At 32.5% G+C, this 14,432-nt stretch overlaps 1 protein-coding gene across 3 annotated transcripts in view; it reads right to left on the bottom strand.

Moving 5' to 3' along the window:
• htt (huntingtin) overlaps nucleotides 1-14,432 on the bottom strand; it is a 595,026-nt gene that overhangs the window by 174,727 nt on the left and 405,867 nt on the right. For all 3 annotated transcript variants that reach the window (XM_085807902.1, XM_085807903.1, XM_085807904.1), the window contains exons 32-34: nucleotides 9,885-10,149; nucleotides 9,564-9,651; nucleotides 3,138-3,241 (exon numbers count right to left, since the gene is read on the bottom strand). In XM_085807902.1, the coding sequence (XP_085664028.1) occupies nucleotides 3,138-3,241; nucleotides 9,564-9,651; nucleotides 9,885-10,149 (457 nt within the window). The remainder of the gene's footprint in view (nucleotides 1-3,137; nucleotides 3,242-9,563; nucleotides 9,652-9,884; nucleotides 10,150-14,432) is intronic.

The following is a 14,432-nucleotide window of genomic DNA, read 5'->3' as shown; positions in this document are numbered from 1 at the left end:
AACGCTCGCTCAGATTGCGAGAAAAGGGTCAAACCACCTGTGCCCAAGCACATCGAGGGAAACGCACCGACGGTATGTTTATAACCATTTTTATGAAATCATCCAGATGGCCGGACATGAAAATTCCTGGCTTTTATGTAATGGAGTAAAGAATTATATTCAGAAATTAATGAGTTCAAGACGAGATAATGATGAAGGAATTAAGACTTCGAGTTTAATACCATCAATTTATCTTCCGATCTTTTAACCCGGATTCAATCTTTTTCTTCCTATGAGTTAATCATTTTATACTGCACGAATTCTACGATTCTGATAAACATTTCATCTTTTTTAAACATCGATATCAGGTATCAAAGAAACATCACAGGAACCGGCGCCTTAAGAAATTCCCGCATTCACGATAGCCCCATCTGTCCCTGCTTTAGGGTAAGTTTTTTTTCCCTTTTTTTTCTGCATAACACAAATACTATTAACAACAAAAAATTTACTTTTTTACTCTGGATGAATTTATGAAATTTATGGGCTTGAGCTAAAGAATATAAGAATATACAGCTTAAAAGAAGATCCAGCTATAGAATTCCAAACTGGCTCAATTTTTCACATCTCTTAATTTAGCTTCTAAGGGGTAGACTTATTCAGACAAAGCGCTAATAGGAATTATAGGATTTCCTTTCCGCCATTTTGAAACATGCTAATTTGACATCAAAATCAAAAAATAAATTGAAAAGTAAGCTTAAGTAACAAACTCATGTCATGGGAAAGACGAAATGTATCCAACATTTTTTTAATAATTGTAGTACCGCTTATTTCAATTAACTAATTCAGAAGTTAAATCTAATTTTTTTTTCATTATAAGCTATTACATCATCTTTCATTTGTTTTAATGACACTAGAAGATATGTTAGCAAAGTGGTGAATGAAGGGATGTTTTTATAACCTTTACTTCGAATAATGGCAACGCTTAATCAATAATGGCTTCATTTGTTAGTTTCGGGAATTAATGAGAAAGTAATCTGCAGAAGCACGCATCGTTCACTTAGTAAAATGTTTTACTATCCTCATATATGGAAATATAAAAAAATGATTTAGAAGTTTAAAAGATTTTAAAAGATAATTCATTCAGATTTATATCTATTTTTATATACAAAGTGAGCCAAAAGTAAATACAAATTTCAGATTTACATTTAAAAAGAAAAGAAAAAGGGAAAAGATGCTGTCTTTATTAGAATGAAATATACTGCTTAAATGATACTTATGCATGATGGTGCACCAGCACCACAAATGACTTCCAGCAACTATTATTTTGACTGGAACATTTGCCTAAAAGAGATTTATCATTAGGCATTGAAAGATTTGGTGTCTTTCTTAAAGGGAAAATTTTAAAGTTTCTGACAGGCCCTTATGCATGATTAGAACTGAAAGATGCCTTTTCATCTGCTTCAAGGTCGATGCAGATCAACAGACCGTTTAGAGGGCTTTTACCTAATGAAACTTTTAATCATGTTTGGAGACTTTTGCCTCAAGTAGATGTGGCAGCTAGTTAGAAAATTTAAGTGCAAGGTACACCATCGAAAAATCTGCTGCAGTATCTGAATAATCGGAAAGATCAGAGCTCTTTGGCGTACAATCAGCCATCGTCGTAGTATGGCTAGGCACGAAGGAGAAAATCTGGTTTTCCTGTGAGTAACACTACTAGTAGGAAAATACATAGGCTATTAGTTCAGTCATTATGATGCTGCAAAGTTGCAAGCATTTTTGGTTGCATACGTTATATCATACACTGTGGTACAGATGCTGTTAAACACTTGCTCCTATAATAAACAAACTGCATGTACAGTTATTATTTTCATTTTCTTTTGAATGCCTTCAACAGTACCTATTCCAATTACCTCTTTATCCCGGGCAAATAGCGTAATTTCTCGTCAATATTATTTTGCACACAACACTTAAAAAAAAAAAATTACTTTTAATGCATTATTAAAGGTTTTTGAAGACTTCTGGCTCATTCCATATTCTTGATTTTTTTCAAAAATCTGCCACAAACAATATATAATAAGTAAAGAAAATACACTCTTTTGAAGGGGGGGGGGGAACAAGCATCAAGGAAAAATAATTCGAATTACTTGAAATTTGGTATGCAAATTACACTTTTCCAAGTATGCAAATGAGCTTTCTCTATACCTGCAGAACTTCCATTTCATGATGCATGGTTAAGTTCAGATTACATTCATATCACCTTTTAAACTACCTTCGTTTACGAGCACAACATTGACAGTGTCGTTTGAAATGGTGCTGTGCCCACATATTGCTGTGACTAATTGTAATTTTATGTGGGCAAATATTACTGATAGTGCATTGTCTTCAATAATGAATCCCACTTTAGTTTTGAAGTAGACATACAGAGGAAGTCAGCGCAATACTCCTGAATAGATGTTATTATACAAAACCAAATGGCCAATACTTCTGATGAGATGGTGTCAGGTGCTATTTCCTATGATATCAGCTCAATCCTAGTAGTCATGTACTCAACTCTAACAGTGCAGCAGTAGGTTGAAAACATACCGAGACCAAGTATGTTCTCCTTAATGACATGTCACTCTGGAGTCATTTTTCAAGAAGATAATGCTTGTCTCATAAACCTGCACATCTCTCGAGTGTCTCTGCTGTTTAAACTCTTCCTTGGCCACCAACATCTTCAATGTATGGGACATGCTAAGCCACAATGTACAGGGACCACAGAATAATATATATATTTCTAGAAAAGAGCTGGAACAAAAACTGAGAAATGTTTCATAATTTCTATTCCCAAATGACATTAGGAAGCCTTCATTCCTTATCTTGCTCCATAGCAGCATGAAGTGCAGATAAAAGAAATTTCACAAATTACTAATTGTAGCATTTTAAATGCTAATTATCAAAGGTCATAGCATTATAATGAATGCTAGGACCCAATAATTTATCCTAGCACTTTGGAAAGTAAAAATTCTCTTATCTATGTATGTGGTTTAGATAAGTTCAATTTCATTATAAATATATACTTCCTACAGTGCTTCATTTTCTTTTATTGGCAAGAGTGTATTTTTTTTTACTCGATCACTTATTTTACTCATTAGAAAGCATAAAATAAAAAATCATACCTTATAAAGTCCTGAACTGTTGTTTCCATGGATAAGTCAATAATGTCATTCACATGATGTACTATAAGCCAAGTCATTTGTACTACATCAGTAGGATTCTCACACTGTAAATAAGTTGTTTTACATAAAATAAATTAGAATTGCTGCTTATTGCATAGTTGCATATAATTTTAGAGATAGACATCCATAAAATGAACATCTGTTTCATAAATATTTTTTGGGAGGTAGAATAGGATGATGATCAAAATATGATATACACAAATGACCACCAAACAGTTAATTTCTCTATAAAAATTTTTTTTCTAAATTTTCGTCTTAGTTACTCCCAAAGTTTTACACTTTTCTATTTTGCAAAAGATGCTTAATGTTTATTGTTGGAGGTTACTGTGCAATATACAATGCAAGCATATACCGGTTTTTTGAATGGAGACAGATAATTCATCTATCATCTCTATAGAGTCAGACATTTTGTAGCACCACATTCTACAATAAATACATTGTATAACTCTTTAAGGTTTTTTACCATTTTAAGTAGCTTTCTTTTCAGACAAAGACAGAAAAACTAAACATCTGTTGAAAAGGTTTTTGAAAAGAATCTCAGCATGATTTTCAGTCATGCTTCAGATTTCTAAAAATGATACTCTATTTAATTTTTAGATTTAATACATAATTATATCGAAAGGAATCCACATAAGTTTAACAAATAAAATGTACAAGACAGTGTGAACCCAAAGCATGAAATATTGCCTTACTATTACATACAAAATTATAATAAAGCATGTTAAATAACAAACATAGTCCTTCCATATACATAAGATCATTGCGTCCACATGCAGCAGTGCGGATTTTGCTCAATTTGGCACTTTTAGCAGGAAAGGAGGAGTAGAGAGAAGTCCATTTTAGCCTATGCGAAATGTCTGTCAACTACATGCTGTAACTTAATAACATGCACAGGTTTTTAAAAGCAGGGAAAGGGAAAGAAAAAAAAAAAAAAAAAAAAAAAAAAAAAAAAAAAAAAGAACCATGGACAGTACACAGTTACTTTTGTTTTAAATTTTTGAATCTAAATAGAATCCATGATTAATTGCCAATCTGTATGCATAAAATAATTAATAAAGCATTTGCTATATGATTTAGTTAAAAAATAATGACTCATTTATGAAAACTTTACACCCATAGGCATGTGGTGCATGCATCACATGCTCTAAGACAAAGCCCCTGCATTTCAGTATTCTCATAATCCAGTTATTAAATCTGATTTTAAATTTAGCAGTCAACTGTTTAACTTAAGAAGCGGTTCAGAGGCAGCTTTCAATAAAATAATGACACTACTTGCAAATAAAACGGTCAATGTATTTGGTTTGGATACTAAATAGTTTTCTAGAAATTCTCACATAATTTTGTGATGCACACCAGCATTCAAAAGCTCAAGAATACTCCTAATTTATCAGAATGTACTTTTCATAATAAAGAATTATGCTTTCCAAGAATGTTACCATCTAAAATTATGGCATATATTAGCGACTGTTTACCTGCGATAGAAAAGAAAAAACCCTAATTGGTGATTCTCAGGGTATATAGCTTACCTAGTTTTATAACTTTCCAAACTCATTTAAAAAAAGCTTCTTTTTAAACTTCCTTTACATTTCTCTCTCTCTCTCTATATATATATACAGTACACAGTCCGTAATCAGGACTCGTCGGGACTTCGGCGATTTCGGATTAGGGGTTTTTCCGTATTATAGATCATCAGTTTAAATCTGGTAAGATGGCATGCAGAAATTATACAATTAAAAATATGAAATAAAGAACAATTATCATTTAAAGGGTATCAAAATTTAAAAAAAAGCTTAATATTTATTTGTTTACTTTATTAAACATTTCTTTCAATGTAAGTTGTTTAAGATGCTTCCATAAAAAATTCAAAAAGTTCCTTTTTCTTGTGTCATATATAGTGGACTTTCCAATGCCATACTTCTCGCATAATTTCGAGACGGATAGGCCTTTATCCATTTTTAGCAGCAATTCCACTTTTTGTTTAATGGACATCGAAACATGCTTTCGCTTTGTAGATCCTTTGGCAGCTCCGGAATTGGAAACTCTTTTTGACATAATCGAAAGTTCAAGCTTAATTTTTATAAAATTGTTCTAACAGTCTGCAAAAAATAATAAGCCGAATCCAATTAGAAGATTAAGGAACAGCGCAATCTGCAACATTAACTGAAATGCCTGAGATAATTTTAGCCTAGCTTATACCGTCCGTTATACATTAAACGCGCATGCGTAAACGCATATGCGCATAAAATTTGTAGCTTTGAGGTCTGGATAATTCGATCATTCCGGATTATGGACGTCCGGATTACAAACTTTGACTACTGAATTTAATATCACAAATTTATTATATCATGTCTCTCTCATGTTTTTCTAACCTTACACTTATTAAACTATGAAATACTGAGTTATAATACATTTTAGTTCATCACAAGAAATATTTTTGTGTGTGCATTTAGTTGTTACCTCTTTTTGCATGCTATTTGTCATGTACTCGATAGCTGAACGGTTCTCACTAAATGTCTGCAGCCTAGAAAGTTGTAGGATCAGAACCACTAAAACTATTCTTTGTTGCCTGCTAAATCACCAGTCTTTGGCCAATTACTGCACTTAAAATGTGTTTTATTTATGTCAGATAGCAGATCTCAATTTGTTTTAAAGTTATATTTATATTTTTGATTGAAATATTTTTCCTAGTTGCTAATTTCCTAGTCCTAGTTACTTATTCAAGAGAACACAATTCCCAGGACAAAATGGCAGAGCCATTCCCCGAGAATAAAGGGTAAAACCTCCGTCACTGACGAGAAACGAAATTCCATAAAAAAGGCAGTTGGTTTCTGAATTGAAAAGTCCCATATTACAAAGAAGTACTCACTCTATACATAGAATGTTCTGTTTCGTTTATAAAGAACAAATAATATAAATTAAAATTATTTCTGCCAGCATAATTTCTGTTCAAGTAAAATTTATGATGAACATATAATTTATATTTGGTGTGGTAGTGTGGTGTGGTGTATTTAATTATGGCAAAGCACACTAGGGCTATCTGCCTTAAGGGAGGGATGCCTTTGTGGAGGACGTTTTAAGGGAAACTGGCTCGTATACACGTTACACATGGGGAAAACCACAAATACACCCATGCAGCCGGCCCGTTCGCGGGATTCGAACCTCGAACCGAACTACCAGTATTCAGTGACGTTACCGCTCGGCCGCTGGTGGGCCCGTTGTTTAGAAATACCGAGGTTTTAAAAGTTGTTGCATGAGAGGTAGGAAGAGTTGTTTTCTACCGAAAAAGAAATGTAAAAGGAAAAAAAGGAAGTAAATTACAGCTTGCCAACTGCGGGGACCGGACCGAGTTGCGTTGCGGGTTCTCTTCGTGATATTTGTCAGAGATTATGATGGAAGAACTGGGTTAAGTCTTCCGTTTTCCCTGAAAAGTTGCTCCTCGGAGAATTTGGTTTCGTCGCTTTTTTTTTTTTTTTTTTGTGTGTGTGTGTGTTCTTGTTAAAGAATTTCATAAATGGTTATTGGATTCGTCGCAGCACATCAAAATAATAATAATAATAATGTGGACTTCCTAATGTCCCTTATCCGGATTGAAAGTATTGCTCCCAGTTGTCCGAAAATGGAACTTCTAGCTGCAGGAAAAAAACCAAAGTAAGAAGGATTATGTCTGACAAGTTTGCGACCCCTGATATATTCTTTCAGACGGCTTGAGAACTGTGTAATTTTTGATGAGAGAATTAGTCATCGACTAAAAGGCCGAAAATAACGGAAAGCACGATCATTTCTATTTCCGTATTCCCTGTTCTTCTTGAGAACTAAGTGATCAGCTCAAGTTATTAGATGTCATGCATCCTATTTACGAAGATCTGGAAAAGAACGTGCTTATTGTCTAGGAGAATTTCCGACAAGGGCATTTCAATTTCATTTATGGACTCCCGTGTGTTCTGAACCTGTGAGCGATTTATTTTTCCTTGCTTTTTCTTTATTATTTGATTATTAAGATTTCGAAGGGTTAAATTTTGAGGAAAATGAAAATGTGAAATGTTACTTTTTATTTAATTAATAATTGAGGAAATGACTTTGTAAAATTCAATTGTTATATATTTTGCCTTAAATTAAGTTAATAATAAATTGCTAAATATTAGAAGCTGAACTATTTTCTGTGTTACTTGGGAGTGAAATTTGTACGTCCCTCAATTTCAGTAACTAAATAAGTTTTAGTGTTTAGTGATAACTAAATAATTATGCTAGAGCACATTACTAATAATTAAGGCAGAATATTGGTCATTATCCAGAATGCCAAATGTAAAACTGTGAGTAATTTTAATATAATGTTTGTGTAGGGGTAGTGTGGCTAGCTATCTTAATGACTCCCGACTGATCTTTGATCCTTCATTAATAAATGAGTTTTAGTTGTAATTAGCCCAAACGGCATTAGCACAGAACTATTAATTTCGTTTTGGTATTTTGCATCGAAAACTTTAAATGTCTGTTTCACTTTTCAAATTGTTACCACCAAATATTATTGCCCTGTGTTATATTTAAAGAAATGAAATAATGAAGAATCTGCATAAATGTCTGTATGTTTCTAGCATTGTGATAAAACAACGGTACCTAGAACCATCAAATTTTGAATAATGTAATCCTCCACCAAAAATGGGCATCTGGAAGCCCTAATTTGGAATTTGTTTTATTATCGATTTCATACTTTGTAAGACTTTAACGAATTTTTCATTAACAAACTCAACGATTTCAAAGCGAGCAATGGGAACACTTAGCGAGAAAAAAAAAAAAAAAAAAAAAAAAAAAAAAAAAAAAAAGACATTTTTATCTCCAGTGCGTGAGAGTGTGTATAGGAAATTCTAAAGATATGCTCACTTTAAAATCATTTTGCAATATTGCTGTTGAGTTGAACTTTATGGTTTAAATGCGAAGAACATGATATTTAATAAATAAAGGTAACACACAAATCGTTAAAAAAAGGCCCCTTTGGGCATAATGTAAAATCTGAAAGCTTTCAGATTTTTTTTCCATTATTATTATGTTTATTTAAGTGATTTATTCTTGTCACCTTTGTTATCCTTACGGAAAAAATGGATTCTTTCTAATCGAACCTGAGGAGAAAAGTTATATATGAGATGTAGTTGGGAAATTAATTTTATGTGTATTTTAAATATACGATCGGTTTATTAATTTGATTTCAATTTGCTTGTATTTAAATAAAAAGAGCTTGTGGCTATCTCTAGAGTTTAGGAATTGTTGTACTGATATTTACGTGTTCTCAGGATAGTCAGAGGATATAGCATTATTCTGATGAGAGAGAGCATTTGTAGAATTTGAGACAGAATTGCATTTTTTGATAAATAATCTTTTGATTTTACACCAAAACACATGTTTGAGCTTTGAAGTAATATAATTTCTTTTACAATGTTGATAATTTATGTGTTTTGGTTTAACTACAATCACCAGCCTCTAGATGAAGATTTATATGAGCTTATTTTAATTTATGTGTCCGTCACCAGCTGTCTCAGTGATTCAACAATAAGGTTCAAATTAAATATTCAAACAACATTTTAAAGTTTAACTTCTTTTTTTCTATGTAACACTATCTTTCAACAAGATAATGCATGACCACATGCCGGTTGCCTACGGTATCCTATTTTATTTCAATACAGAAGATGTTTGACTCTTTGACTGTTGCCTTGGCCAGCACATTCTTCAAATCTCTCACTCACTGAGAACATCTGGTTGAAAGTTGAAAAGAGATAAGCACACAACCACTATGATTAATGAAGAGTGGAAGTCGCTTGGAATAAAATACCCATACCTGTCATCCAAGCTCAGTTTGACTCAATATCTAGCCATATTACAGTTGTCATAGCTACCTGAGGTGTTAGCTCTATGTACTGAATTCTGCATGGTGTGTACCCCCAACCCCCTGCAAATTTAATCATGTTTCCCCCTCATCATACTCTATAAGTGCAAAAAATAAAATTCTGATGTGTACTTTCCTTCCTAATGTAGCAATTTCAATGGCTAGCAGTGTATTTCAAATGTGTGGCTGCACTTACATCAGCATATATTTTCTACATTAAATTTTGATTTATATTACAATAGACATTTAAAGTATTCCCACCTGCGGGTAACACATCATTATTAAAGACATTCACTGAAACCACAATTTAATGTAATTTTAATTTAAATATACTTTTCATTTGATTCTGCTAGATTCTTAAATACAGGTCTGACTGTATGTACTCATACCATAAATTTAAGCTGTTTTTATACAATTATAATTATTGAGTTTCACACAACAGCTGTTTCACATTAAATAAATGTTATGCACAATATAAAACCTGCCACACTTACAACATAATCGCAAAGAAGAATAACGCCTCCCCGACGAACCATTTCTAAATTACAAGGTACAAAACACTTTTTTTGTTGAGTTGACTGCCTAAAAAGAATAAATAAATAAATAAATAAAGTTTATTCACATTCTTAAATACTGAACATGAGAGTTTATTCTACATTTTTTCAGAGATTTCATTTTAAAACTAAAATAAAACTCTAGAAAAATTTATGCATTAACATATTACATAAATTTTTTATAAACAATTTTTTACACATAAACTTTACTTAGAACAACAAAAATATCATAATTATACATACTAACAGCATGATACTTACATGGAAATAGGTGTGGGCTCATCAGCTATATTTTCTTGACAAGGATGTACAATTTTTGACCAAAAGAGGCGACTATCATAGTTCAAAATAGTTAAAACATTACACCACTGAACAACAATTGTAGGATAAAATGGTGCTAGTTTAAGAAACATAGACTCAATTTCTGAGATACTGTAGAAAGCTACTGATTTTGAAGATTGATTATTTTGGCAGACATCTTCCTTCACAATATGCATAGCAGATGCTGTCACTGTTCGAAATATGCCTAAAATATCACAAAATAATTATTATATTTCATGTCATTTTCCAAATATATATACAAGGTGATTCACTGGCGTGTATACATACATATATACAGTACAAAGTCAAAAATCCAGACGTCCATTATCCGGAATGATCTAAAATCCGGACCTCAAAGCCACAGACATTTTTTTTTTTTTTTAATTAATGCTTTAAGCATGCGCATTTGATTTTTCTTTCCAGAATAAAACATGTGGAGATTTTCACTTAAAAATTCCGATTCTTAATTTCACTTAGTCACTAAATAAAATACCTCGTTATGGAAAAACAATTAGGTAAGCATAAATTTGTGAGATTAATAATTTGGCTTCGTAGCTGAGTATCTACTTGGCATACATCTCAAACCGAAACATTCACGTATTTTATATACGTGAATGTTTCGGCCTGACGCCGGCCTGGCGAATCATTATTTTTTATATTTTGCTTCTCATGCTGTGATGTCTAAACTTTTTTTTAATTAGCAATTGAATAACAAGAGTATGGCAACCATTTATACTAGCATTACGCTTGGCGATGATTATAGATTTTTAAATGCTCTAAGAAATGTTGACGAGGAAAATTCAGCAAAAATTTCTTTTCATATGCTAAAAATAGATTTTGTTAATGAAACTCATAGGCCAAAAGATTACATTTAGTACTATTTAAATTAAGAAAAACTGATATATGTTATTCACCATAAACCCAGAAGCGGCGACAGAATATGTCGACAACGGACGGCAGAATTTAAGGAAGATTAAATTTTTGGAATTTGGGGAAGCACCGAGCGGCAAAATTAAGGAATGAGAAGTTTTTATGATTTAGGGAAAGCACTGGGATCCAAAGTTTAGGCACAGTGAAAATTTAGAACTTAGGAAAGCGCTTTGTAGCAGAATTTAGGACCCGTAGAGACTTCACCAGGCGGAATCGAGCGTCGGCCCTAGATAAAGCCGTAAGTATGTGTGGGAGTTTATTTATTCAGGACCTCGGATTAGTTCGAAGCATGTGCAAGAAATAAACGAAGGTATAGTAAATAACTAAACAAATACAATTCAGGCTTAATTCAGTACGCAATAGGAGCAAGACAAAATTTAGCGAAACAGCTTGGCGTTCGTTGCCAATCTTGTGATACCCAGCCAGTAATGTATAACGGACACTAATAAGCTAGACTAAAATTATCTTTACTGATTCTAAGGCATTTCAATTAATGTAGCAGACTGCGCAGCTTCCTGATCTTCTAATTTGATCCAACTTATTATTTTTTGCAGACTGTTATTATTACGGCAATTTTATAAAACTAAGCTTAAATTTTCGATTATGCCGAAACGAGTTTCCAATTCTGGAGTTGCCAAAGGATCTACATAGCGAAACCATGTTTCGATGTCCACTAAACAAAAAGTGGAATTGCTTCAAAAAAAATGGATAAAGGCCTATCCGTCTCAAAATTATGCGAGGAGTATGGCATTGGAAAGTCCACTGTATATGACACAAGAAAAAAGAAAAAGGAATTTTTGAATTTTTTGTGGAAGCATCTTAAATAACTTACATTGAAAGAAATGTTTAATAAAGTAAACAAATAAATATTAAGCTTTTTTTCTCTAAATTTTAATACCCTTTTGTTCCTTTTTTTTGGTAGATAGGTGGCGCTCTTGCTGCGCGCCGATGAAAAATATTACACTTGACGCTTGAACATGAAGAATGACGCATGTCATACTTTTTTAATGCTTGATTATGTTTCATGGCCGCTATAGGTGGAAGTAATATACTATATCATTAAGTTTATCGTTAATAAATGTTATTTCTATTTTCTGTGAAATCTCTAAGTTTCGATTGCTAATTCTAATGCTCTCCCAACCTGACTTCTGAAAACGAAACAACTTTGAAATTATGACTCATGAACCACCATTAATTTTGGTGTCTGAAATTCGCGAAAAGGGAAATTACCTTTTGAGAGGTAAGAATTTTGATTTATTTGTTCTTGGTATCGATCATTGAAAACGAAACATAATGGATGATTTAGCAAAAGAGAAAAAAAGAACGTGCTATCGTACGTAGTAAAGTTACTGCACTTCTAAATAAACTTGAGAAATTATTATCGGAAGAATTAAGTAAAGAACATCTAGAAGATCTAAATTCATCATATGAATTGTTAACTGAATACCATGAGAAACTTAAAAGTCTTGACTCAAAGATCGATGCTCTCATAATTGATGAAAAAGAATATGATAACGAACTACTTGCATGTGAAGAGTATGATGAAAAAATTATAACGTTTAAAGCTAAGATTGTTAGTAAAGTAAAGAAAATTAACAGTAATGAAGTTGTTGAAAGAAGTATACTTACAACTAGTAATGGTATTAGTAGTACTCTGAATGGTAACAATGTTGTTACAAGTAGTGCTTCAGTAAAGTTACCTAAATTAAATATTGAAAAATATGCTGGTGATCCCAGTAAATGGCTCGAATTCTTTAATTCGTATGATAATGCTACTCATTCTAATGCAAGTTTATCTAAAATAGATAACTTTAATATTTGAAAAGTTTATTATCTGGTTCCGCATATAATTGTGTATCTGGATATGCTTTAACTGAAGAAAATTATGATATATGTATTAAAAGTTTAGAAGAGAGTTTTGGACGTAAAGATGTTATTATATCAAAATTCATGCAGATGCTGTTACAGTTAGAACCAGTTAAAAGTTCTTCAAATGTTTTTGAGTTAAGAAAGCTCTATGATGAGTTACAAATCTGTGTTAGAAATTTAAGTAGTTTACATGTTACTAGCGGTTCGACAGTTATTGAACCCAATAATTCTTAAATTGTTGTTACCTGAAGATTTAGCTCTTGAATTCCATAGGAAAAGAGCATCTAACCAAAATATAGAAGTAAGTGAATTAATACTGTTTTTTTGAAATCAAAACTGAATGCCGAGAAGCAAGTATGTTGATTAATAGCTCAAAAGGTAATAAATACACAGGGGTTAATCCTAAACAAGTGTTCAAAAATTATAAAGTCAAATCACAAGTTTCTGCTTTTAACACAACGGTAAAAATGTTTTGCATATTCTGCAAATCAAGCGAACATACATCTGCCGGATGTCTGAAATTTTCCGACGAACAAAAACGAAACAAATTAAAACGGGAAGGTCGTTGTTACAGATGCTTTATAAAATCATACTTGTCATCGAATTGTAGGTCAAAAATACAACCATGCGAAAATTGTAAAGAGAAAAATCATAATAAACTTTTCTGCCGTTTGAAATCGAAAGAAATGGAAGATGTTAAATCCGCAGATACGCAAAATAAAAATTTAGTATCTACTTCCCACTGTAATACTCTAAAACCTGAAAATAGTGTGCTTTTACAGACATCTGTTATTGCTCAAAGCAAAAATAAATCGAGAATCGTAAGATTATTAACTGATTCAGGTAGTGAACGAAACTTCATCACCCACAAGTTAGCGCGCGATTTAGAATTGCAAGTCATTAGAAAACAGGGGCGTAGCTAGAGTTTCCAACGCCCGGGGACAACTGAAGAATTTGCGGCCCTTTTTGTGTGCCCAAAATGGAAATATTTCATTAAAAAATTTCGTAGCATCAATTTGGCGCCCCTTGGATGCTGCGCCCTTGGCCCACCCTAGCTACGCCACTGTTAGAAAAGAATCTCTAACAATTTATTCGTTTGGAAATCAGCGCGGTAACTCGCAAGAATTTGATGTATATAGTCTAAAAATAAAAAATAAACACGATGATCGCTGCCTTGTTGTAGAAGCTATCGGGATAGAATTAATATCATCAATAGAATTCCATGCACCATCCACATGTCAAAACATTAAAGAATTTATGACTCAAAAGGGTTTGGAACTTTCGGATACAAGTACCGTTAATGAGAACATAAATATTCTGCTTGGCGCCGAGCATTTCTGGAATATACAAACAGGAATAATTCAATGATAAAAGATGGTTTGTTTATAGTACTGACGATGTTTGGATACACAGTATAAAATAATAAAATAGGTAAAGTAAAAAATAATAATACTCGAATTAATGCGTTGTTTTTATCTACCGCTGAAGGAAACACATTTGACTTGCAGTCATTTTGGAAATTGGATTCGATAGGAATTGAAAATGAAAACAAAACATTTTCGGAAACTGATTTGGATACTATTAAGCATTTTAACGACAGTTTGAAATTTAATAACGGCAGGTGCGAAACAAAACTCTTTTGGAAGGACAATAAATCACAACTCGCTGATAATTTTTTCGTTGCTAAAC

This window comes from Stegodyphus dumicola, chromosome X1 (assembly GCF_044657685.1).
Source record: "Stegodyphus dumicola isolate Sdum_Otavi_A_Nest chromosome X1, ASM4465768v1".
Lineage (NCBI taxonomy): Eukaryota > Metazoa > Arthropoda > Arachnida > Araneae > Eresidae > Stegodyphus > Stegodyphus dumicola.
Note: the sequence above shows the minus strand (reverse complement) of the source record. Positions and strands in the feature narration are given on the sequence as shown.